The sequence below is a fragment of the Neofelis nebulosa genome, chromosome 2 (genome assembly GCF_028018385.1).
Source record: "Neofelis nebulosa isolate mNeoNeb1 chromosome 2, mNeoNeb1.pri, whole genome shotgun sequence".
NCBI classification, from domain to species: domain Eukaryota; kingdom Metazoa; phylum Chordata; class Mammalia; order Carnivora; family Felidae; genus Neofelis; species Neofelis nebulosa.
This window is the reverse complement of record NC_080783.1, coordinates 115,231,302-115,258,539: the sequence shown is the minus strand read 5'-3', so window position 1 is coordinate 115,258,539 and position 27,238 is coordinate 115,231,302. Positions and strand designations below refer to the sequence as shown.

At 41.6% G+C, this 27,238-nt stretch overlaps 1 protein-coding gene and 1 long non-coding RNA gene across 3 annotated transcripts in view; one reads left to right on the top strand and one right to left on the bottom strand.

Annotated features, from left to right (window-relative positions):
- The window catches only part of LOC131503920 (uncharacterized), a 102,991-nt gene that overhangs the window by 16,869 nt on the left and 58,884 nt on the right, over nt 1-27,238 (top strand). The window contains exons 1-3 of one of the 2 annotated variants that reach the window (XR_009257697.1): nt 6,629-6,866; nt 8,724-8,835; nt 12,098-12,188. This is a non-coding gene — a long non-coding RNA (uncharacterized LOC131503920). Of the gene's footprint in view, nt 1-6,628; nt 6,867-8,723; nt 8,836-12,097; nt 12,189-27,238 lie in introns of those variants that run through there. The other variant, XR_009257695.1, reaches the window with a different exon arrangement.
- LOC131503919 (hornerin-like) lies at nt 654-7,342 on the bottom strand. Its single transcript, XM_058715713.1, has 3 exons — nt 7,229-7,342; nt 6,228-6,382; nt 654-4,542 (listed from the first exon to the last, which is right to left on the bottom strand). Exons 2-3 carry the CDS (start codon nt 6,363-6,365, stop codon nt 733-735), a joined length of 3,948 nt encoding a protein of 1,315 aa, XP_058571696.1. The 5' UTR covers nt 6,366-6,382; nt 7,229-7,342; the 3' UTR covers nt 654-732.

Here is a 27,238-nt window from a genome sequence, read left to right as displayed (position 1 = left end):
TTATTGCTCTTCCTTTTTTAACCTGGAGCAAATCCTTAGGAGGAGGGGGCAAGAGCTTTATTGCTGAAACCAAGTTAGAGTCCACATTTGTATCCTTTAATCATGAAAATATCCATCCCTGCTTTTTAAGAAAGAATGCTTTTATTCACTGGTGAGGGAGAAGCTCCTAGTGCCACTTTTTAATGCCATTTGTTAGCTTATTGATTAAAGATTTACCCAAGAATAGGGTGTTGGTGGTTTTGATGGGCAAAGAAACTACCAATGCTGTGCTTTTCCTTTTAGGATCTTCTCCATTCCATCACCATCCAATGTGGGGAGCACCAAAAATTATGATCCATGTTTCTGTAAGAGAGGCTTTGGCTCCAGAACTGGTAATGCATTTCTAATACTTTGTTCTTTAGGGGTGAAAGTTTGGCTTTGGCATCTTAAAATGGCTAATGAGCTCTTGAAATGATATCTCAACTAAACCCCGTGCTCCTCATATGCTTTGTATTATTCTTTCAAATGTAGTCCCACACATAATTTGTTCACCTCAGTATTTCCTAACAAAGTGCTCACATATCCTACATTCTCTGAGGAGGGAACCTTAATAACAAGGAATAGAGTATAGTTACGTGTTTAGAAGAAGAAACAGATACACCCACTTTTAAAAGAAGTTTTATAATGAATTGCTTATCTGTAACAGTGCTGTATTTCTTAAATGGCTACTTGAATGAATTTCACTTCTATTTATTATTTATCCTTAGAATTGGCATGCTGCTCTTGGATATATTCATAGAGTGGTGTGCTGCTGTGGAAATTATGGGAACTTGGGCCGGTACTTCCCCCTGCACAGTTATCTCCTCCTCTTTTATAACAGTAGTCACCTTGTCTGTTATCCTCCTTGCAAATTAACAATGTATTGGTAGTGTTGGATCTAGACTGTCCAAAAGAGGGTATCAGTTGTCCAGAGCTACAATTCGAGGAGCTTTCTACTTGTCTGTAACTGCTTCCTGATTGCCCTTCATTACAGTTTGATTCGATGAAGCCAGATTCCCATGGACCTTGGCTCCATCCTTGGCTTTGTTGCATACATGTTCTTGATTGTCCATGAATACTCTCATATACATCAGGCCCACTACCTGATAGGCTGTAACACCTACTTCTTTCTTTTTGGCCGCACCCTGACCATTCCTGGCTATTTCTTCTTGATTGATTAGGGATTGAGCCCATATGGGGTCTGTTGTATTCATTATGAGTTCCACTTGAACTTGACCTATATCTCCCTTGTTGCTCATAGCTAGAACACTGACCAGATCTAGAACCACATTGTCCAGAGGTAGATGAGTGACATGAGCCATACCTATATTGCTCAGAGCTAGAACACTGACCAGATCTAGAACCACACTGCTCAGAGCTAGATGAGTGACATGGGCCAGACCCATATTGTTCAGAACTAGAACATTGACCTGAACTAGATCTGTGTCGTCTACAGCTAGAAGATTGACTTGATCCAGACCAATGTTGTCCAGAGCCAAAAGACTGACCTGATCCAGACCCATTCTGGCCATAGCTAGACGACTGACTAGATCCAGACCCATATTGCCCAAAGCCAGAAGACTGCCCTGACCCAGACTCATGGTAACCATATTGAGAGGACTGACCTGAGCCAGATCTATGTTGGCCATGGCTAGAAGACTGTCCTGATCCAGATGCATGTTGCCCGCAGCTTGATGACTGTCCTGAAGCAGAACCATATTGTCCATAGCTAGAGGATTGACTTGAGCCAGAACCATGTTGACCATGGCCATAAAACTGTCCTGATCCAGACCTGTGTTGACCATAGCTAGAAGACTGACCTGATTCATAGCCATGTTGCCCAAAGCCAGAAGACTGACCTGATCCAGACCCATGCTGGCCATAGCTAGAAGATTGACCTGATTCATAGCCATGTTGCCCAAAGCCAGAAGACTGACCTGATCCAGACCCATGCTGGCCATAGCTAGAAGACTGACCAGTTCTGGACCCATGTTGCCCAAAGCCAGAAGACTGACCTGATCCAGATGCGGGTTGACCACAGCTTGATGACTGTCCAGAAGCAAAACCATGTTGTCCATAGCTAGAGGATTGACCATATCCAGATTCATGCTGTGCAGAGCTTGATGACTGACCTAAGCCAGATCCATGCTCAGTGCCAGAAGACTCTCCTGAGCTATATTCATGTTGCCCAAAGCTAGAAGACTGACCTGATCTAGACCCATGATGCCCCAAACCAGAAGATTGGCCTGATCCAGACCCATGATAGCCATATCTAGAGGACTCACTTGAGCTAGATCTGCGTTGACCATAGCCAGAAGACTGTCCTGTTCCAGATGCATGTTGACCACATCTTGATGACTGTCCAGAAGCAGAACCATATTGTCCATAGCTAGAGGATTGACCTGATCCAGAACCATACTGACCATAGCCAGAAGACTGTCCTGATCCAGACTCATGATGACCAAGGCTAGAAGATTGACCTGATCCAGACCTGTGTTGCCCAAAGCCAGAAGACTGGCCTGATCCAAACCCATGTTGGCTGTGGCTAGAAGACTGACCTGATCCGGACCCATGGTGCCCAAAGCCAGAAGACTGACCTGATCTGGACTCATGATGACCATATCTAGAGGACTGACTTGAGCCAGATCTGTGTTGGCCATGGCTAGAAGACTGTCCTGATCCAGATGCATGTTGCCCGCAGCTTGATGACTGTCCTGAAGCAGAACCATATTGTCCATAGCTAGAAGATTGACTTGAGCCAGAACCATGTTGACCATGGCCATAAAACTGTCCTGATCCAGACCTGTGTTGACCATAGCTAGAAGATTGACCTGATTCATAGCCATGTTGCCCAAAGCCAGAAGACTGACCTGATCCAGATGCGGGTTGACCACAGCTTGATGACTGTCCAGAAGCAGAACCATGTTGTCCATAGCTAGAGGATTGACCATATCCAGATTCATGCTGTCCAGAGCTTGATGACTGACCTAAACCAGATCCATGCTCAGTGCCAAAAGATTCTCCTGAGCTAGACTCATGTTGCGCAAAGCCAGAAGATTGACCTGGTCCACACCCATGATGGCCATACCTAGAGGACTGACTTGAGCCAGATCTGTGTTGGCCATAGCCAGAAGACTGGCCTGATCTGTGTTGGCTGTGGCTAGAAGATCGACTTGAGCCAGACCTATGTTGTCCATAGCTAGTAGACTCTCTTGACCCAGACCCATGTCTACTGTGGCTAGAAGATCGACTTTGGCGAGACCTATGTCGTTCATAGCTAGAAGACTCTCCTGAACCAGACCTATGTCGGCTATGGCTAGAAGACTCACCTGAGCCATATCCATAGTGTCCACAGCTTGATAACTGTCCTGAAGTAGAACTATTTTGTCCATAACTAGAGGATTGACCTAAGCCAGACCCATGTTGCCCAAAGCCAGAAGACTGACCTGAGCCAGATCTATGTTGTTCATAGCCAGAGGACTGACCTGATCCAGATGCATGTTGTCCACAGCTTGATGACTCACCTAAACTGGATCCTGAGCTAGACTCATGGTATTTCTGACTAGAAGATTGATTAGAACTAGATCCATATTTTCCATAATTAGAGGAATGGCCTGACCAAGACCCTTGATTTTGTCTTCCACAACTCCCTGGATAACCACCTGAGTTGGATTCATGGTATTTTTGCCTAGAAGAATAACTGGAGCCAGAACCATATTGTCCATAGCTAGAAGACTGTCCAGATCCATGTTCTTCGTGACTGTGGTTAGAAGACTGTCCTGAGCCAGACCCATGGTGACCAGAGGCAGAGGACTGAACCGAGCCAGACCCATGCTTTTGTCTTCCATACCCTCCTGACTGATAACTAGAGCTGCTGCTATGTTTTCTCTGAGTAGAGGACTCATAGGAGCTTGAATGAGTTTTGCCATTGCTTATGGACTGGCCTGATTCAAACCCATATCCCTCATAACTTGAAGACTCTCTTGATTCAGAACCCTGTTTCTGTTGTCTACCAAGTCCCGATTGACCACTTGAATTGGATCTGTGTTGCCTCTGACCAGAAGAATGACTCTCAGATCTCTCTTGCTGATGAGAGCCATGCTTGTTTTTCTTACTATCCTTGAAGTGGCCTGAACTTGACTCTCTCCTTTCCCCAGAGCTTTGCCTGTGCTCTGAACTAGATAAGCCTCCTTGATGACCCATTCTTCTGGAGCTGGACCCAGGCCTGTGTTTAATCCTTCTTCTGGAGCCCCCAGAATAGGAATTATTCTCTTCTGTACTTGACCCTGAATGACCTTGCCTTCTGTCCTCCTCTTCTGTTTCATTCTGTTCCTCTTGGTACTGGTGACTGTGGTCTGTCTGCTTTGACCCTGAAGCTTGGCAGTAATCTTGGCTGATGATTTTATTACAAGCCTGAGCCAATTTGAATATCATCAGAAGATACTCAGTAAAATCCACTTTCTTGTCATGATCTTGATCCAGATTTTGCATGATGATATCCACAGTGTCTGGATCATCTGGATTCTGTATAGGAGCAAGGTACAAGGGACAGCTGTGTCACTGTGGACAACACACACCCAGCAATCCATTTGAAAGAAGACTGTAGAAATGTGAATGCTTGGCTTACTTAGGTGGAGCTCAACCACCTAGTCCTTTAGGCTGGAGTGTTCTATCCTGAGCCAAAAGAAAGAAAGGAAGGAAGGAAGGAAGGAAGGAAGGAAGGAAGGAAGGAAGGAAGGAAGGAAGGAAGGAAGGAATACATAATAAGCAATGAAGTGAGAATTTGCTAGAAGAGGATGCAACTGAAAGATGTTAGTGAACAAGGAAATTGATTATATTTTGTGAGCAATAGGTTAAATATGAATGATTAACATAATTATATATGACTTTTCTTTATTTGCCCAGTTATTCATTAACTCATTCAAAACAAAGATTTTTTTGCACCTACTATCTGCTTAGCATTGAGTTAGCTGCAGGGGATGAAGCAGTGAAAAAGTTTGTTTTCTGCCAAAATGGAAATTAAAGTTTAGTGGCTCAGACACACAAACTTAAAATTACAGTGTATTGTGATAATGTTTTAGAGAGTACACCAGAGGGGAACCAGTGGGGGTTTAAGGAAGGTTAATGAGAGGAAGTAATGTCTTTTGAAGTATTAGTTGGACTTGGACAAATGAAGGGGTAGGAAAGAAAGGAGAGGGGACACGAGTTTTCCAGGCAGAGGGAACAACAGAGCTGGAGGTTAGAGGACACATGGCTCATACAAGGAAGAAATATGGATTGTTAAATTTTGAGTCTCAATAGTCAAGAGATACTGCTAGAGAAACAAACAGGAATAAGATCATGCCTTTTAAGTTATGTGAAGGAACTTTAGACTTTATTTATTTTAAAAGCTGAAGGATTTTGAATTGTGCCGTAAAATGTTTAGATTTGCACTTAAGTTTGAGATTGGGAGTAGAAGGTGGCCTGAGCCAAAGGACTAGCAATAGTGATGGAGAGAAATGGGCAGTTTTGAGAGACTATTGATGAATTATATGGAGGGTAGAGGTGCTTGCTGAGACAATGAGTTATGAATGGAACCAGATTTCTGCCTTGGGCAGAAGAGGAGAAAGTTTAGAGGGAAAATGATGAGTTTCATATCTGACGTACTGAATTTAAGACACCCATAGGAATCCAAATAAGAAATATTTACTAGGCAGTTGGATATAATGAATTGATGATCAGGAGCTAGATCTAAGCTCCCAAATATTTATTTTCAGAGCTGACATTTTAAGATGTTGGTCACCATGTTTTATGATTTAGGAGGAAGATGCTAACTTTCTGAACTCTGAGGCCTTATAGTGTCAGAATCTCAAAAATAGGCAGTCAGTCAGGTCAGTCAGGATGTTCTGGGATGAAGAAAGACAAAGGGAAGAAGATGCATTTCATCTACTTTTTCTGAGAACTATCTAGTTTTTTTTATTCCATAAGAATCACATAGATAGGATATTATATAACCTATGGATTTTATCTGTTCAGTAGGATCACTTCCCTTGGTCCTGTTAATGGAAACAATTGTGGGTCAACTTTTGATCATATTTCAAGCCTTTACCAAACCCTAATCTCTATCACCAAGTAGAGAGTCCTGTAGGAATCTGACAGATGTGACAAAAAGGTGGGAAGGAGTGAAGAAGAGAATTGTAGCTGTTTTCAGTCCTGAACTGGGTTCTTACCTTCAGAATTTGTTGAAACTCATTTTCCAAAAGTTCTTTCAGTTCTGCCTTATTCAATGTGTCACATTCCCCATCCTGGGTGGCATATTGGTAGAAAAGATCAATGACAGTGACAATGCCGTGTAGGAGTTTAGGCATCTTTTTGTAAATTTAACCTAAAGGAAAAAAAAAAAAGGAGAGAGACCCACCTCTTATTACTCCTTTTTCTTGCTTAAATACATAAATAGTTACAATCATTTGTAGTATTTGTTCAGAATTAATTGGGCATGATTAATTTTATCCTGTTGAAATCAAGAACCAATCCAGAGTTGACAGACTTGTTCAAGCCATGTAGCAAGAGAGTGATGAAATTAGGAACAGAATCTGTATCTCTTATTTTCATTCCTGAATGAATGTAGGAGTAATGGCTTTCTGTTTTGAGCTTCCTGCTTCTACCAAGGATAATTTTATGAACATTGCTCTGGAGCTATAGAAATCCTGGGTGTGCCGATCCACCTACTTCCTCAATTCCTCTCTAGGTGCCAGCCACCACTATGGAGGGACAGGTCCTTCATCCACATGGCATGCCTGATTCCACCCAAGGGACACCAGTGACTAAGATAGACCCTCAAGACTTGTAGGTCAGAGGAAGTAGACAAGGTGAGCAACCACAGGCCTAGGTGGTAAAGAGCTGGGGGGCAGCTGCTATTGGGCCCACTTCTGTTTTCATTCTCCAAACAGGGACCGACCCTCAGGCTTTGCTGATTATATAGCAGAGAGAAAAATCTCAGTAGTCCAGGAGCAACCTGTCTAGTGGATAATTAAGCCCCATGATCTTTAAGGAAATGACCCTGAAGAAAGAAGGTGCTATAATTCCCAGTCATCTCTTCATTTTCCTTCTCAGTAAAGTTAAAATTATATCAAAGTCCCCAATGTACATTAGAAAGAAGGCTGGTGTCCAGTGCCTCTTTGTCTTAGAGCACATACTGGATTTATGGCCCAAAGTACTCCTGTTCACTTACCTAGTTCACCAGAGGAACAAGTCAGATGGAGACTGGAATGGCTTACAGGGTGCTGCTAATTGGGGATAGTGGCCTTTTTATAGAGGGGATAATGGTCCATCTTAGGGAGGAGCTGTCCTGAGATGTCCTGATTCACCACAAATAAGCCCAGCTCCACCTCCGCCTCCATCTCCACCTTCCTGGTGATTGCCCTCTTACTTCCTTACATGCTCACCTGTGATTGCACTAGCAGTTCCCAAATCTGGGCTAGTATCAGCCCCACCTGCCAGAGTCTCTGGGCGATGCAGAAAGACCTTTGTGTATTCAACAAAGTAGCATAATGCATCGATAGCCAATTATGTGGACTTTAATTGGAGTGAATGGAATGTGTGCAGGGACATCATGGACTGAATGTCCAACAATCATGGGACCTGATATTTCAAAGGAACCTTAAGGATCATCCAGTCAAACTCCCATTTTGAGCTGAATTTTCTTATATGGATTTCCAACCAGAGTATCATCCAGGATATTATTACCCATGATATAACCATTCCTCTTGAATCAATAATGACTGCACAGGCCTTCTTGTCTCTTTACCTAACCCTATTTACCAGACCTTAGTGGCCATTCTCAATATAGCTTTCGTTTTAACTACTGTTAACCTTAGGAAGAAATCCATGCTCTTTAGCAAGGTATCTCAGAAATAGCTACTGTTAATTATTTGGTGTATGTTCTTTCTGATGTATGCATGTGTGTGTATACACACAGACACATACCCTGATGTATGTGTTTATATCACTTCTAGACTATGAGCTCCTTGAGATCAGGGGATGGGCATTATTATCACCTGTGTCACCTGGAGACTCAGCACATTTCTTGGCACAAAGAAGTCCCCAATAAATGTTTGTCGAATTGAATTGAAAGAGGAGTGAGGGTCATGACTGTAGTGCTCTGCATTGATCAACTTCCACTTTTTCACAGGATTGGGGGCTGCCCTCTCTCTTGCTATCTTCACCTCAGAGGACATGATTTCACCTAAATATAAACTGAGTCCTAGGGCGCCTGAGTGGCTCAGTCGGTTGGGCGTCTGACTTCGGCGCAGGTCATGATCTCACGGTTCATGAGTTCGAGCCCCACATCCAGCTCTGGGCTGACAGCTCAGAGCCTGGACCCCACTTCAGATTCTATGTCTCCCTCTGTCTGCCCCTCTGCTGTTTGCACTCTGTCTCTCATATTGTCTCAAAAATAAATAAACATTAAAAAAAATTCAAACTGAGTCCTAGGATTGGGAATCAACACATGCTTTCTGCTTATCCCTGCGACCTTACTCTGCATTTTATCCTTTCTGAACTATGCGTATAACATGGATGTCACTGAAGCTGGGTGAAGTCACATGGACTTAAAACTTGTGCAATACAATCATCAGGATTTGGGAAGGAGTGGTAGCAACTGTTGGTAAATGATAAATTACGTGATTCCAAATTCAACCATTATGATGCTCTGTGTTTTCTTCTAGGAGCTACCCAGAGGGCTGCACGGTCAGGATCCATGCTGTGGCCGTGTTTCTTCTGGATGCCTGATTTGGGCCACGTTGTCATGATTCCATCAGAGGAGTGAGCCTTTTGCAGGTGTGACTAAGACTGTGGGGGTGCAGGGGAGGTGGAGTTTGCTGAGTGAAGACTAATTTTCTGCAGGAGCCAGTGTTTGCCACAGAGGGACGAGGGGGTTGCTGGTGGAGACTAATCCAGGTGGATTAGTCTGGTGGAGAGGTGAATCATGCTCTCAGTGCCAGTGTTCTCCTAAATGAGGGGTCAGCAAACTTTTCCCATAAAGGGCCAGATAGTATATATTTTAGGCTGTGTGGGCCAGATAGTCTTTTGCAGCTACCCAGCTGTGCTCTGATAGTATGAAAGCATCCACAGATGATATTTAAATGAATGAGCATGCCTGTGTTTAGTAAAACTTATTTATTGACACTGACTTATTGACAATTTAAATTTCATAATTTCACAGGTCACAATTTTTTCCAGCCACTTAAAAATGTAGAAAACATTTTTAGCTTGTGGCCCATACAAAAAGTTGGTGACACACTGCCTATGGCATTCCTGACCCTCGTTTGTATTTGTTTGTCAGGAAGATTCCCCAGGAGAGGAGTCTCAGAGTGAAGAAGAGGGCTGGGAAGGGTGGGACATCAGAACCACGAGTTCCCTTGAGTGAGAAAAGTGTGCATGTCTGTTTGTGAATGTCAGCGTGTGTGGTGGTAGGGAAAGGGACCAGAACAGGGTACCGCTGGGTGCTAATAAAAGGGAGGTACCTTTTGAGTTGATGTAAGGAAGAAATTTTTAACATCTGCATTGACTAAAAGTGCAATGAGCTTTTTGCAATGTAACTTAATTCATTGCTAGGGGCATTAAAGGAATTGTCATGTATCAGATAAGCAGTTTTAGTCCTTTTGGGGCTATATTTTCTGAATACCCTCCGACATCACCAACCAGAGTTATGTTGGGCTTTATTTCCTGGTTCGTGTGATGAAAACAAGAGGCATATTGAATGTGCATTTTGGCCTCTTTGCTCCCTTTTGAGCATTACTAATGTAAGAGTTGGACTAGGTTATCACAAACATCCTTTCCCACACAGAGAGTCATGATTTTACCAGAGCATGTGCTCCACAGTGAAAGGGTGGGCATGAAGATTTCCCCTCATGAATTTGGTTCATGGTTTTCCCTTTGGAGATGACAGGGTTCAGGAGAAGAGGTTTCTTATGGTATGTGTCATGTTTTAGGTTTTTCAGTACCTCCACATTTTGGCAGAAGAAAGAGAATTATGGTCCCCTTTATACCAAGCACAGTGCTTTGCATACTTATATTCATCATTTTATTAATCCCCACAACAAGTATATGATGTAGGTATTATTACCTCCATTTTGCAGATGATAAAACAGGCTCAGAGAAAATATCTAACTTGTTTTAAGTCACTTAGCTATTAAGTGGAGAAGACAGGATTCAAACTCAAATCTGCTTCTTCCTAGGAATAGCCAGGGAGTAGGGGACTATTTGTGTCTTAGAAAAGGAAGGGTTTGGAGGCATCTCCTGAGGAACAGAGTGTTTGACCTAAAACAAACAAACAAACAAACAAACAAACAAACAAACCCACAACAACCAACCCACCAACAAACAGATAAAACTGGTGAAGATCAGCAGGTGGAGTTCTCTTCCCATCCCAGTGCACTTGTGCTGCCCTTGTCCCTAAGGCAGTGTTCTTATAGCACCATCTGCTGGGTCTTAGGAAAGTTCTGCAGAAGGTCTTTTCCTCCCTGCCCTTTCTTTCCTCTCCCATCACATCCCCTATGCAATTCCTGGTGATTCTTAATAGCTTAGTGTTTATGAAGGAGGAGACTATGCAAAAACCAGGGACATAACAAGCAGAGAATACTGATGCTCATGATTTTGGGTTAAGGGGAGTCAAAAGAAGTTGGCTATAAATTAATACTTGTCAATAGGTGTTCTTTCTAGGTACAAGAGTCATTTCCCTCTTATCTCAAAAAGTCAAAAATAAATGTGATATAATCTTATAGCTTAGCATCTATTCTCTAGGGAGTGGGGCCGGCACAGTGATCCATCTTACAGCTCCAGCCCCAGGCCCTGGAACATAGCCTGCTTGAGTATTGGTCTTCCTTTTCAGCTGTTTCTCTCTCCTGTTGGTATTTTCCCTTTTCTCCTCCAAGTTCCAGAAGATGCTCCAGATGCTGGGAATCCAGAGCTCATTCTTACTTGCACCCCCTTATTTATTCTGTCAATACCTTTCTCTAGTGTGTGTTCATCTCCTTAACTTTCTGTCTGATGCTTTTATTGGCATGACCATTCATAGCCTGTATCCCTTGTTGCTGCCTACCTGAGGCTTTCTGCATGCAGGCTTGGTTTATCATAGTAGGCAGATGGGGGAGAGTGATGGAAAGTGCTCCTTGGGGACCCTCCAAGTGTTACATGTAGGTGATGCAAAACACCTGCTAGCATGGGGGACATTGGGGATGGGGGTACATCTGAGCTTCAGGTATGGGAAGGGAAGAGCCAAGACATAGATAGAGAGCCCTTGGGTGTTGGGAGTCAGATCCAGAGCCTTTGCCTGTGTGTGCATGCGTGTGTGTGTGTGTGTGTGTGAGAGAGAGAGAGAGAGAGAGAGAGAGAGAGAGAGAGAGAGTGTGTGTGTGTGAGTGAGTGTGAGAGACAGACAGACAGAGGGAGAGGGAAGGATATATTTTTTTAAATTTTTACTCAAATTCAAGTTAGTGAACAGTGTTATATTAGTTTCAGGCGTACAATATAGTGATTCAACACTTCTGTACAACACCCTCTGCTCTTCATGACAGGTGCACTCTTGATCCTCATCACCTATTTCCCCTGTCTCCCCGTCCACCTCCCTTCTGGTAACCATCAGTCTGTTCTTTATGCCTCCACATTTTGGCAGAAGAAAGAAAATTACGGTCCCCTTTATGCCAAGCACAGTGCTTTGCATGCTTGCATTCATCACCTATTTCCTGGTTTCTCTCTCTGTCCCTCTCTCTTTTTCAAGAGGGAGGCATACTTTAGTGTGAATGTGATGAGTATGACACTGATCAGGCCCCTTTTTCTTCTCTGACTTTCCTCCAGCGCTCTTTCCTCATGGACTCTGATGAAGCCATACTGCTTCCTTGCTATTCTCTAAAACCTCCCAGGCATTCTCTTTCCTTAGGATTGCCATTAGGAATGCTTTAACCCCGAATATCCACTTGGTTTTATCCTTTATTTCCTTCAAGTGCTTGCTCAAGTGTTGCCTTCTAATAAGGCCTGCCTTGACCACTCCGTTTGGCACATGCTCCTAACATACTGTATGGTTGGCTTATTTATTATGCAGGGGTTTGAGCAGAGGAGAGACATGACCTGACTCACTGCTGTGATGATGCTTGACCGTGGGGAGCTGAGGTAGAACAAGGAAGATCAATCAGGTGAGAGGCAAGGGAATGGACGTAATCAGGGGTCTGGCTTGGATGACTGTGTGTATGGTGGTGTATGCACTAGGAAAAGCAATCTAGGAGAAAGAGGAGGCTTGAGATGAGGGGAGTGATGATGATTTCTCATCTAATTTATTCCCATCAGATCTTTCTACCTCTTCATAGCCTAACTCCATAGCGCTCCCTGTCCCTCACCTTTCATTTACTTGTCAACACTTTACAATCTGATTATTGCACCTCTTTCAGTCTTTCTTGAGGGCTCCTCTTCCTTGGCCAGTGCTTAAATGTTTTTGCTCTCCAGAGCTCCATCATTAATTTCTCTGCATGTTTGGGTCAGTTTCCAGCCTTCCCACTTATTAAGTAGAGTAGTGGAGCATGAAAGAGGCAAGACATATTGTTCATAAATTTTTATTGGCTATTTTTTTTGCATTTGCATAGTCTGAAACCAGAAGCTTGGAAGTTCGATCTGTAAACTCAAAGGAATTGCAGTCACAGTGATGTGATGATGCTGTAACACCTAATACATCTCCTTAAAGGATCATGTATAATATAGAAATTTGCAGAAATGTTAGAACTTGAACTCTCACACTTAACACTCTAATGAACTCCACGTAACAAAATTTTTTATAATATTATTAAAATTTAAACTTATACTGCTAACATGCTGAGGAAGACATACACATTATCCTTCAAAAGAAGGTTAATATTAAGAAGGATTAAAGTAGATTTACATTTTTAAAGGATTTTTTAAAGTTTATTTATTGAGAGAGAGAGAGAGAGAGAGAGATAGAGAAGCAGAGAGAGAGAGGCAGGGAGAGGGAGAGAGAGAGAGAGAGAGAGAGAGAGACAGACACTCCCAAGCAGGCTCCACACTGCCAGTGTGGATCCTAATACGGGGCTTGAATTCACAAACCCACGAGATCATTACCTGAGCCTAAATCAAGAGTTGGCCACTTAACTGACTGAGCCACCCGGGTGCCCCAAATAATTTACATTTTTAAAGAAAAGGGGAGAGACATAACTCTGTCCTCAAAAAGGAGTTTTTACAATAAATTCCTGTACTTTATATTTTTCTTCTCATGTCTTTGCTTAGTTCCTCTTCTGCTGGTGTCTTACTTAAGATAATGTTCCCTTTGTTCTATTTATAGGGTAGAGTGTTGGTACAAAATATAGTAACACCTTGTTTTTTTGCTTGCTTTCATTGTTACCTGTTGTCTCAGAGCTGCCATTTTGATAAATATCCTCATCCTGTCTGTACCTTCCACTGTCCCTCAGCTGACTATGGTAAGATTCCTGTCTATGCCTTACATTAAGCCCCTTGGTTTTGGTACTAAATGACTAGTAATAGTTCTACTCTCCTATTCTTTTTGGGCCTTTGCTGTTACCAGATAGGTAAGAACTGGAGACCCGAGCTCTGCTTTTGTGAACTTGATTGCCCTCTGTTCATACCAAGATCACCTGGAGAACTGGACATTATGATGCTGCTTTCTATTTACTAGAATTGAGCTGATTGTGGATATAGCTCACTTAAGTGGGTATTACTATGTTTCTATCTTCCAGTGTCATCGAGTTGAGTCCTGGTCCTTTATGGCCAGAAGTCATCTGTCCACTAGTTGATAAGTGCTTTCTATTTGAATATCCTGACTGAATTTCACAGTCACTAGAATGTCCATTGCTGGGTGCTTGTTTTCTAGTGGAAATGTATGATGGACCATGAGGGGAAGTAGATGTAGATTAAAAAAATGACAGGATTATGTGTCATTCAGGGGACTGGCTCTAAGTAGTTGGTGGTCTTCCACCTATGTTAGATCTACACTGACCATTAGTGTCAAATTAAATTTATAGCTTATCCTTGAGTATCCAAAGTTAAATCTTTGCTCCAGACCTTGAATGATCAGAGGTATACCCTGACTGTTCAAGACTAAGCTTGTTTGTACTTCTATTCCCAGATTTCAGTGGACTGGAATCAAGGCTGAGTTCTGTTGTTTTCATATTATCCATAGTCCTATCCTGTGCTTTTGTAGTTGATGTGTTTGTAGCTATAAACCAATCCTTGCTTTTATTTACACTACTGTGTATATATTATTAGGCCGAAATTAATCTTGGGTTTGACTTGTTTGGCTTCTAAATGTGCTGTTTCTTGCCTGATTATAATTATGACTGATTTGTTCCTCTAGAGAACTTCCTGGATTCCGACTACTTATGGGTTGACGTTGTCCATTTATGACTAGACCCTGAATTTCTTGCATTGTCTTCAGAATATTCATGGATGGGTCCTTTTTGGCTTATCTTATTGAGTTCCAGTTGTCCATGGCCCTCCTCATACTGTCCATAGGTTGATATTGACTCTCTATTTGAGTCTTTGTCACTACCTTTAAACTGACAATAACTATATCTACACTATCTATTTTTACTAGGATAAGGCTGTGTAGATGAAATTTGTCTGTAAGCTGACTTGCATGTCTGGATCTATTTTCTGATTGTTGGTGGCTTGACACACGTCTTCTGTTGTGCCAGACCTAAATTCCTCATGGGTAGACCCAAACTCCATTAGTGGGTGTCTGGTCATGATGAGATCCTGAATATCTATTATATTTTCCTGCCTGCTCCTAGTGGGAGGCTTGCCTTCTTGTTGGGTTGAATCCTGACTGTCCATGAGTGGCTCTCTGACCCCATTGCAATTCAGACTGTATGGTCCTATCTCCTTGTCTTCCTCTGTGCTGGACACATATTTCAAATGTCTGTATCCGGACCATCCATGAGTTAGTGCTGATGCTGTCCCTGAATCTTCTGCTTGTCCTTCACTCTCCCTGACCTGATGGGATACACAAAACTGAATCTTTGATGTCTGCTTGCCCTGTACCCAGATGATGATCGTCTGTGTCCGGGCTGAGTCTCTAGAGCTGTGTCCTGTGTGTTTATGGAAAGATCTTTGACTTCCTCTTATACTTGATCTTGATGGTCCACAGAATCAGACTCCCCACAAAGTCTCCTGACTTTCATGAGACCCTGAGTGTCAAGACTATTGCAATTAGTCTCCCTCTTTCCTCTTGCTTTGTCTCACAATCTGTGTCCACATAGCAATCAGCCTTTTAAATCAGCTTAAAAGAAATTTTAAATGTGCAAATCAAGAGTGTTACTTTCTTGCTTAAAACTCTCCAAGAACTTTCCATCGTACTTAGAATAGTAGACAAACTCCTTGCTATTATTCTCTTTGTGATTTGATCCTCATCAACCTTTCTGATTGTATTTTGTACCTTTATCCCCCTTGTTGATCATGCTTTAGACATACTCACTTCTCAGCTCAAAAGATTTTTCAGCCTGTATACTCCCAAGGACCTTGCCCTTTGATTTGATTGTTGGTTCTTTGTTTTCTGCATTGCTGACTTCTTTTTTTTTTTTTTAATTTTTTAATGTTTATTTATCTTAGAGAGAGAGACAGAAAGAGAGAGAGAGAGAGTGCATGAGCAGGGGAGGCACAGAGAGAGGGAGACACAGAATCTGAAGCAGGCTCCAGGCTCCGAGCTGTCAGCATAGAGCCTGAAGCAGGGCTCAAACTCACGAGCTGTGAGATCATGACCTGAGCCGAAGTTGGACACTCAACTGACTAAGCCACCCAGGCGCCCCTGCATTGCTGACTTCTGTTTGTAATTCTGTTCTCTGCTCAGATGATGCCTAACACAAGTAACTTTCCTTCCTACCTAGACACCCTGACACCTTTATTTTACTATAGTATTTATTACCGTTTGAAATTTGTTTAGTGTCTGTCTCCCCCTACAAAATGTATAAGCTGTCTGAGAGAGTGATTTTGTCTGTCTCGTTCTCTACTATAAACTCAGAAGCTAGAATAGAGCCTGGCTTATAACAGGTAGGCACTTATTAATATCTGTTGTATGAACAAATGAATATTTTTATCTATGTAGAGTCTTCTTCATTATTCCTTAGCACATTGTTTACATTGTTTCCTTTGCATGCTTAGCATATTGTTCTACATATAGGAGGTAATATACTAAATTGTAGTTGCCATTTATGGGATTATCTCATGTTATGAGTTATCATTTTGAAGGAAATTTATTTTTTTCTCTATCTCCACAGCTTTTTCATCTTTGTGTCTCTAGCATGTATCAAAGTACTTATTTAATGCTAGAACTCAATACATATTACCTGAATAAATGTAATCACTAAATTAGAATTAGAGGAATCATTGGATTAGAATTTAGTCATTGCTTATCTAGATAATAGAGAATCATGGAATTGGTCTCCTTAGATCACCTCTCCTTAGATCTACCTCACTGAAGACTTGTCTAAATTATCATATAGCCAAAAGGAGTAGAAGGACACAGAATTTCCTACATCTTTAGATTCAATAGCGCAGGAGGCAGTATGACTCATCTGTTCCACAGTAAGAGCTATATGATATTTACATAAAACTCTCTGAAAATCGACAATGCTGAATCTCTTTTGGCCTGCCATGTCTTAGGGCTGTATAATGCAGCAATGCAAAGTGAGTGTAGAGCTGTCTCAGAGAAGGCACATCTCTGTCCCCAATTTCCTCTCCATACAGGCTCTAATGACAACAGAGTAACAAAAATAATCAAAGCATGTATTGATGTTATGCCTTAGGGCACATTTCTAGATTTCTACCTTGGTTTATACTGAGTAGGAATAGTTGGATGGATTCCCTCTTACCTAGTTTACCAAAGATGTGAGTAAGATATGGACCAAAGTTGATGGCAGGATGCCGAAGGTGAAGAGAGTGACTTTAGCAAGCAGCTAAAGAGCCATGCTCAGGAGGAGCCATCTTTCATGAGATGGTCTGATTTATTCATAATCATATTCTGATTCACTGTATATCCACCTTTCTTTCTCTACTGTTTATTTCCCAGCGTTTTCAAGTATTCATTTCCCCTTGTGTTAGCAACTTCCAGATTTAGGTTGACATCAGTCCTGTGTAAAAGAAATTTCAGAGGAGGCTGTTTCTTCGTGTACATCTATCATCCCTTGAACTGTCTTGTGTCTTCCATATTGACCTAACAGATCCTTGATATATATTTGCTCAAGAACAGCAATCCTTGTCAGCATCTGTGCTGACAATGGATGGGCTTCTGAATCTTGCTGATTCACGGGTTGCTAACAGTTTGCAGTGTGGTTAGCTAGCATCCTGAGGTGCTATTTCCTTGATTGTGTGGAGGTCACCATTTTAAACAGTGACTTGAACAACACTGTGAATAGATGGCAAACATGTATGTAAGATTCAAGATGCATGAAGATTGTATATGCCGGAATGAAATGGTGTGAAGCTTTAATAGAGGTTATTTGAATAGTGGTAGATGTTAAAAGCTGAATTTGGGAATAAAATAGCAATGTAAGCACAAGATAGAAAATATGTATTTTAGGGGCGCCTGGGTGGCTCAGTCGGTTAAGCGGCCGACTTCGGCTCAGGTCATGATCTCGCGGTCTGTGAGTTCGAGCCCCGCGTCAGGCTCTGTGCTGACAGCTCAGAGCCTGGAGCCTGTTTCGGATTCTGTGTCTCCCTCTCTCTGACCCTCCCCTGTTCATGCTCTGCCTCTCTCTGTCTCAAAAATAAATAAACATTAAAAAAAAAAAAGAAAGAAAATATGTATTTTAGCAGAAATAGGTATGAGACTGTGTGTGTGAGAGAGACAGACAGAGAGATAGAGATTGTGAGTGGGGGAGGGGCAGAGAGAAGGAGACAGAGAATCTTAAGCAGGCTCTCCACAATCAATGCAGCGTGCGTGGCTGGAACTCACAAACCATGAGATTCTGACCTGAGTCAAAAATCAAGAGTCGGATGCTTAATCGACTGAGCCACCCAGGTGCCCCTTTACTTAGATGTTTAAATGACTGAATCCTGGAATAGTGAACGCTGTCCCCACTGAGAACTTTTTCTCTTCCCATTGTGACCAGAGTGGCACAGGTGTTTCTTAGTCATGTTGACTTGCACAGTGAAGCCAAGATTTAGTAAGGGGTGAAAGTGACCAAACTCCAAAGGCAGAGATCAGTGACAAATAATAATTTATATAATTTCAGACGGTTGTCCCATTAGCAATTCTGTAGTCTTCCTGCTCGATGAGCTGGAAAAGTAATATCCATTCTGTTTCTGTAAGGTCTCTCTGATGCTGATGTGGGCCAGTCATGGTTGGTCATGGGAAATGCCCTTTGAGATGTGTAACCATAATTGTAGGGCTGAAGAGGAGTTGCAGTTTTTGTTGAGTGGTTTCCAGAAGGAGGTATTTGTTACCACTTAAGGAGGAGTGATTTTGAAGTTGGTATTCCAGGTGAAATACTTTACTGTATTCCACAGCTGAAGCCAATAGTCCTGCACACCCATCAGGACTATTGGCTGCAGTGTCTGTTAAAAAATAACCCTGGTCAGGACTGTCTTAGTCTGGGCAGGATGATGGTCAGGCTGACCCCACACACATTTTGCAATTTGTCTCTGGTGTTCTTGCCCTCTGTGTTCACTACAATTGATTTGCTAGGTGATGCTCTGCTCTTAGAGGTGAAAGTGAGCCAGTTAGGGCAAGGAGAGTTTATAAGTTGGTAAAATACTCAACACATTCAATCTTTTTATTCACTGCTGCATCACTTGAGACATGGAAGGAGACATTCTTACCAGAAATGGTTGGAAAGACTGGAAGGTGAGTACTTTGGGAGGATGTCTCTATAGCTAAGTATCAGACACCTCCTTGTGGCTATTGAGGCAGGTGGGAAGAGCACAAAGAAGAGCTAGACCTCATGAAGGACTCTCCTGCCTCGCCCATAAACCCCAGGTGGAGCCATGTTCTGGAAGGATAAATATAGTTCTGTGTAATTGAGGGAAGTTCAAAAGAAGAATCTCAGTATCCTGAGGTCATCATTTCATTCACAAGCATTTTTTGAGGGCCTACCTCATGTAGGGCACCGAACTAGTCATTGGGTTATAAGTACAAAGAAGACATGGCGTCTGCCCTCAAGTGGTTCATAATCTAATGCAGGGTGTAGACATGCAGCAACCGCCTGGAATATGAGGTAATGATTCTAATCCAGGTGTTTCCAAATTGCTGTGTAATGACAGATGAGGGAGTAACTTGTTCTTCTCAGAAAGATCATGGAATGTCTCCCAAGAGGTGCTGCAGAAGCAGACCCTTGGTTCCTAGATTCTTCCATTCCTCACTGTATTCTCAGTGCTTTGCAGAATGCTGGACATGTAGAAGTACTCAATAATTACCTGTTGATCATGCATTCTAGGCAGGGGGAGCATCCTGAGAAGGGCAGTGATTCTCACAGTGTTGGTAACTATTGGTAGCCCAGTGTAGCTAGTTGATGGTGTGGGAAAGAATACGGGAAATGTGTAGGTAAGGAAGGCCACATGAGAAAGGTCTCATTTGGAGTACCTCATAGAGTGAAACAGGACTTGAAATATTTTTGAATTAAATTAAGCTAAAATTTTTTGAATAGATAATATATACAAAAGGCATAAAAGGATATACAAAGATGAATTTCATTCCTACCCCTGCCTGTCACTGCTGAGTTTTTCTTACCTAGAGGCAATCAGTGATACTATTTTATCTGTAACTTTCCAGACATAGTCTGTGTACATCCAAGCAAATACTTGCATGTAAATATTTTTCCATTTCCCCCTGTAAATGATGGCATATATACTTTCCTGGAACTTAACTTTTCTCACTTGATAATACCTTTTGGAAATTGTACTGGCACATAAGGAATGTCTTCATTTCTTTTTACGCTGGTTAGTATTCCATCCTGTGGGTGTACCCTGTTGTCTGAGGTGACTGGGGGTGTGTAGGGGGTGTCCTTTCATTTTGTTCTGCTTTCATTGCCACCCTCCCCCTTCCCCCCCCACCCCCAGCCTATCTTTCCTTGTAAGAATCTTCACACTTGGAATCATGGTTTTCTGGTGACCTCTTGCTTGCCTCTTGGTAGTTTACCATTTTCTTATCCTTCATCCCTGATCGTGGACATCATTGATCTGGCTTTGCTAGGACTCTGTCTTTGCCACGCTGTTCTCCCCCAGGTTTGATAGGATTAGTCAGGAGGCCTGAAATAGGTGGAGAGAGGAGGATTATGCAGACTCACCAGCATAGGATTTGTTTTTTTCCAGCCCACATATAGCTTGGAGGAGAGTATTCAGGAGATAATGACAATAGTATCCTAAAGTATCCCGAGCTGTGAATTGCTCTACAGCCAGAGTACTCACTGAGGTGGGGTTCGGGAAGTCCTTCAAGGATGGCCTCACGTCAACAACAGTGCATGTTTGGGCTGAGGCTGTCAATTCCTTAAGGAGTGCAGGTCTTGTTGGGGGGAAGCCTGGCTCAGTCTCTCCACAGCATTTTCTAATTCTCTTATCAGCCTCTCTTTGTAGTGAGCTGCTTGCACAGTGTCCTGTCATTTCCTAGGGATTCCTCTCTATTTTAGGGGGTCTTCTCTATTTTAGGGTGTCCTAAGCAACCTGGGAAAAATCTCTTGAGTCAGGAGCTGACATTTTTAGTGGTGGGCTCTGTGGCGGGAAGCATACCAGGGCAATGGTGTGGGACCCAGGGCCTTTGACTCTTGACTGCTTGAGGGTGAATTCCCTTCCCTCCTGGGGTACACCTCAAGGGAGTTGGGATGGTCTTTGCTTCCTCCCTTTGTTCAAAATGTTTGATTCACATTCCCTGGAACCCAGCTCTGCTCCCACTTTTTTCTCATCCTTTCTCTCTTGGACCTATTAGTGCTCATGCACAGTGTATTTCTGTCACCCAAAATAATTTTTGCTGAATTACACATAATTTGTATATAGTGTGGCTATGTTTTATTGAATATTTTAATTTCCCTTATGCAGTTCCTGTTCTTTTTTTTAAATTTTTTTTTAACGTTTATTTATTTTTGAGACAGAAAGAGACAGAGCATGAATGGGGGAGGGGCAGAGAGAGAGGGAGACACAGAATCGGAAGCAGGCTCCAGGCTCTGAGCCATCAGCCCAGAGCCCGACGCGGGGCTCGAACTGACGGACTATGAGATCGTGACCTGAGTTGAAGTCGGACGCTTAACCGACTGAGCCACCCAGGCGCCCCTGCAGTTCCTGTTCTTAAGAAGCCTTTTGAGGAAAGTTTGTATGATGGGGTTGACTTAACATACCTATCGCTATATTGGTGCCCTTCTTGTGTAGACCAGGCCACAAGCCAGCCTGGAACCATGCCAGCTGCAAAGGTTCTAGAGTTGGCTCATCTGAGTGCCTCCCAGCTTTTTCCTTCACTTCTCTGTGACCTCAGGCAGCTACTTAGCCTCTCTGTTTCCTCATCATTAATATGAGGATAAAGTGCCTGTTTTAAAGGGCTGTTGAAAGTATTAAATAAACTAATCATGTCAGTTATCTGGCACATTACCTAACGTTTTAGTTATATTAAAACTCATAGATATTATTGTTCTATAATTATCAGAGTTTAGTTGCCAACCTAATGTTCGCTGTTTTAATTGTGTGAACGTAGGTACTCGTATGTGTTTCCAGTAAGAGGGGATCTGAGAATGTAAATGCCTTTTTCAAGGACTTTTCCCTTTGAAGGTTATTTTCCTGGAGGCCCCATGAAGAATGGCTCAGGGGGCACAGTGTGATCTGAGTCCTACCCCGTCCCATATCTAAACTTCAGAAATCACCATAGGTCTCTGTCTCTCGGAGCACAGCTTCAGGGGAATTGTGGTTTCTGACTGAGTTCCTCCAACTAGTGCTTTTTGCTTTTAATCTGATTTCCTCTGTATTTCCAGAGGAATGAATGAAGAAGCCCTTACTGGAAAAACATAGCAAAAGAGCCAAGAATGTAGTGAGGAGAAATAGTAGTAGAGAAATGAGATTAGGGTGGGGATCCCACTCAGAATTTGCATTTGTTCCTTCTTTTTGTCCCTGACTTCAGATGTCCTGTGTTATGTGTTCTCTTCCCTCCAAATGAAAGATGATCTGCTATCTAAAGTCACATTATATGCAGTCAGCGAGACTTCATTTGGGGGGACACAGTTAAGTACCTGGCTGGGGTTTTGTGGGCCTGTGTGTAGGAACTTTTTAGCAGGAGAATGTGTGTCTGTAGGCCCTGGCCGCTCTGAGTCCCGCTGTAGCCTGCACCTGCAGCTCTGCTCCGTGAGCGCTAATCTTCCTTTCTTTCTGATTTCAGTCTCTGGTTATTTCTCTCCTTCTCTATCAAGACCCTCAGAGGTCAGCGTCCCCAAACTTAATTCCCAGGTGCTTTTTGTCTCCCTTTAAGCTTTCCCACCATCCTAGAGTGTTCTCCCTCACTCCTAAGATTATTTCATGATAATTTTGTGCTTCAAACCTTTTGGCATCTAGAGGTTCTCAGCATTCAGGGCACTGAAATCTAATCTTGCCATGTGGTATTGAAGGCAGAATTAGAAAGTAATTATCAGGGAGTTCTCAAATGACTAGCGGATGTCTAGGAGAGGGAAGCATAGGGGAGGAATACAAGTTACCTTTGGTGGGAGGGATAGGAAGAGCAGGGAAGATGAGCAAGGGATTCTACTTCTTCACATGCTCTCTGCATCCTAATCTCCTATTTTTTTCCGTGAGCCTTTTATTGAAGCATAATATATATACACAAAGATACACAAATCAGTAAGTGTATAAATTGATGAGTTTTCTCAAAGTGAACTCTCCATGTAACCAACACCCAGATTAAGAAACAAAACACTACCAGGGCCCCTGGGTGGCTCAGTTGGTTAAGTGTTGGACTTCAGCTCAGGTCATGATCTCACGCTCCGTGAGTTCAAGCCCCACATAGGGCTCTGTGCTGACAGCTCAGAGCCTGAAGCCTGCTTCAGATTCTGTGTCTCTCTCTCTCCCCTCCCCAACTCGTGCTCGCTCTCTCTCAAAAATAAATGTTTAAAAAATTTTTTTAAATTAAAAATAAAGAAACAGAACAGTACCAGCACCCCCAGAAAGCCCACAATTGTATCCCCTTCCAGGTACTCCTGACTCCCCAGAAGACTATTATGCTAACTTCTAACACTGTAGATTAATTTTGCCAATTTTTGTACATAGCCATGGTTATTAATTTTCATTGTTCTACTTTATTGCATTATATGAATCCATTACAAATTACATATTATTTCTACTCTTGGATATTTGGGTAGTTTCCAGTTTTTGACTATTATAAATGGTGATACTATCTATGTACATTTTTGTACATGTGTTTTGCTTATGTAAGTATGCAAGTCTGTTCTCTTCATAGTTTGCTGAGAGTTTTTAACCAGAGTGGGTATTGAATTTTGCCATAACAGTAAATGATTATTTGGTTATTGGCAAGTGACCTGTTAGGTTTCCAAAAGAATATGTGGAAAGTATGAGGCTAAGGCAGAGAACCAGTAAGTCACAGCATTCACCATTGATTGTTTAATTTGGATATTTTTGCAGTCTACTCATTTGAACTCATGGGTCCATAGGACATGTCAGTGAGTTCAAGAGCCTCTGAGTCCTAAAGGCCAGACAATGATTGTAGACAATCTTTATTCCTGACCCAACTCCTGAGTTGTGTAGGGATGCAGTATTCCACATTGCCAGGAATAGAAGTCTTGGAGTTTTACTGCCAGGGATTAAAATCTAGTCCCAGCTTTACTTCCTGTATGTCCTTGGGCAAGTCAGTTACCTTACTTATTATGTTCTAATTGTCTCATCTATGAAAAATGGATAATAACAGTACCTACCCCAAGGTTATTATGAAGATTAAATGAGTTAATCCAAGTATAATCTCCAGCAGAATGCTTGGCATATAATAAGCAGCCAACATATCATACAACTCTGTAATGGAATGTGCTACAAGATGTTACAGGTGCAGCTTTGGACTCCAGAATCAGAAATCTAGGCCTGTAGTTTTAACTCCTTGGAGAATTGTGACCGGCTTTTACAAGATTAATTTATAACACCTCAAAAAGTCAGAAACTAGCTTGGAGATTAGAGAGATTTTTGGTTGAATCTCAAATGAAATAAGTGTCTTCAGGGGCACTGGCTAGCTTAGTCAGTAGAGCGTGTGAGTTTAATCTCTACATTGGGTGTAGAGATTACTTAAAGTTAAATAAAATTACTTAAAAATTAAAAAGAGTGGTATGCTTCAGCTGTTCAGAAAGTAGATGACAAGAGAAATGAGTGTCTCAACTCTCTGTCCAGTGCTTGGCAAATGGTAGGCAGTCAAATTTTGGTTTTACCACAGTTTTTCTCCCATTTTTTCCACTGTTTTCACCCAAGAAGCTCAGGTACTTATAGAATACCTAAACCCTAAGAATAAAATTACATTTTAGAAAGGCTAACCAAAATTCTCTTTGGAAATAACTAGAGTTTACATAAATAAAATACTTGTTTATGAACTAAAAACAGAGTTAGTTTCACCTCCTTTTCATTCTGCTAGAATCATCAGAACGAATGTTTTTTTTTTTTTTTTTTTCTATGAAACCTTTCTTTTTTAACTCAGGATTGGAGACAGTCTTCCTGCATGCATACTCTGTTGAGAGTGCCAACTTAAACTGGATTCCTTTTGTTTCTAGTTAGGAGAATATGGAAATGAATTAATGAGAAAGGCTACAGTTGAGAATTTTATTTGCCAGTAGGCTTATGTTGATCAAAGCTTGGTGACTGAGTACTCCTCTCTTATTTTAATTTTATTTTCGTCCTCTATAAATCCTGGATCACCATCTCTTTCCCTTTATTTCTATTACTGTGGAGAATGGTTGGTAGTCACCAGTGAATGATTGGAGATAGATTAAACTCTCTGTCTTCAACATCCCCGACTGAGCAAAGTTTGACTCATGTCCTTTGATGTCCAGTCGGTCACTAGAGTTCTTATCTTCTCCACGCCCAGAAGCAAGACAGCCAGTTCTATGCTCTTCTTTGCTAAATCGCCTGAAGGAACAAGGATTTAACTTTCAACAAGCTGCACTAAACTTGGTTTCACTCACTCTTTCTGTTCCGTGAGTGACCTGGGCTTGACCTATGCTGTTCCTTACCTGATCCCTCTATGTTCCTTTGAGTGACCCCACTGTCTCCATTCCTCCTCTTCTGCACTCTCCTCACCAAGAGGGGGCTAACTCCTATGATTTTCATTCCTTTTCTCTTGTTACTAATGAATAATACTTAGCTTTGACCTTGATGCTGATGGTACAGCTTTCTGTTACCAGTGTTGGACTTGTCACTGATGGTCCTGAATTCCTGTGTACCATTCTAAAACAGTTGCTCCGTTTTGTCCAGTCTTAGCATGGACTCCTAGTAATGGTAGTTGTAATCTTTGCTTGGGTCTCTCAATGAGCATTCAGGGAACTTTAATGTTTAACACTGTTCAGCTACATCTCTAGAAAATTTTCCTTTTCCCTATCTACTCCTCCCCCTTCCCCACCATATCCTAGCTGGTTTAGAGCCTTTCTGTGCTTTTAAAAAATGTACAAATATGCTGTTTTTATTTTTAGAGAGGAATAATGATTTGCCTATTTACTTATTAAGAAGGATATTACAAAATGTTCAAGCACTGAAGAAACTATAAAAAAGAAATTAATACATTACCTCACATCCCACTACATAGAAATAACTAGTGTTATCATTCTAGGCATATTTCTTTGTTTATATACAAATGGATGGATTGATGGATAATAGACAAATAGACATATAGGCAGATAGAGAAAAATGGCATCTTATATTTCATACTATTTAAAATAAAGTTATTAAATTCAATTTTATATAAATTTCCAGAAGAAAAAGAAAATGAAGTGAAAGTGGAGTATTTTCTGGCCTTCAGATAAATATTTCTTTATCACAAGGGATCACAGTTTTTTGAATAATAACCTACTGTTAAGAAAAAGAATTATGAAAAACCTTGAGATGTGGTAGTTTATGTTTTAAAAACCTAAATGTTTCAAGTTTTGACTGTATTAATTGGCTTGGTTAATTGTGAGCAATTTTCTACTTCCTGTCACCTGCCTCTCTCCTCTTTCCTATTCTTTTCAATGAAAGGGCGAGGTAATGTCTACAGATTTGGATAATAGCATGTGTGTATATACACATCTATGTTGTTTTGTTATATATGCTGTTATCTGAATCTGTACACAGTATTCTTTTTCTATTTTTATGTATAATTATGTTATGTGTTAAGATTTTTTAATATTTACATTCTATTGGCAAATATAATTCTCATAATTGTTAGCCTTTTTTGAACTCTTTTGAGTTCATATTTTAGGTTTATATGTTTGAGTGATAGCTTCACGGATGCCATATTCTCTGAGGTCTGTGACATTTGAGACCATCTGCTGCTTGAAGGACCCTGGCGAGGCACTATGTTCTTGATCACACTTTCCTTCAAATGCTGCTGTTGCTGTCAGCTGGCCTTGAATTTTGGGTAGCAAAACTTGAATCTGACTTTGTGCCTTGAGAAAATATCCTTTTTCTTCTTCAAGGTTTGGAAAATTCTTTAACTCTTAAGTTTAGTCATTTCTTTCAAGTTTATTTATTTATTTTGAGAGAGAGCAAAAACAGGGGAGGGGCAGGGAGAGAGGGGGAGGGAGAGGGAGACAGAGAGAGAGAAAGAGAGAGAGAGAGAGAGAGAGAGAGAGAGAGAGAGAGAGAGAGAGAATCCCAAGCAGGCTCTGCAGGGTCAGCGCAGAGCTGGACATGGGGCTTGAACTCACGAAACTGTGAGATCATGACCTGAGCCAAAATTGAAAGTCGGACGCTTAACCGACTTAGCCACCCAGGCGCCCCTAAGTTTAGTGATTTAGTTGAGATATGTCATTTTATATTGATTTTTTTCTGGTTATATGATGGACCCTTTCTTGGTATCTAGCTAGTTTTTAATTCTGGGGAGTTTTCTTTGTTGTATATCTCTGAATACCTTCTCTAGTCCATTTATTTGTTTCTCGCCAAAGGTTTATCAACTATCTTCCTACCTTTAAACTTCTCGTTAGTAACTTTAATCTTTCTATCACTTTTCTGCACTTTCAGTAGGATTATTTTAAGTCTTTTCACCCAGTTAGTAACTTGATTTTGAGCTGTTTCTTCATGT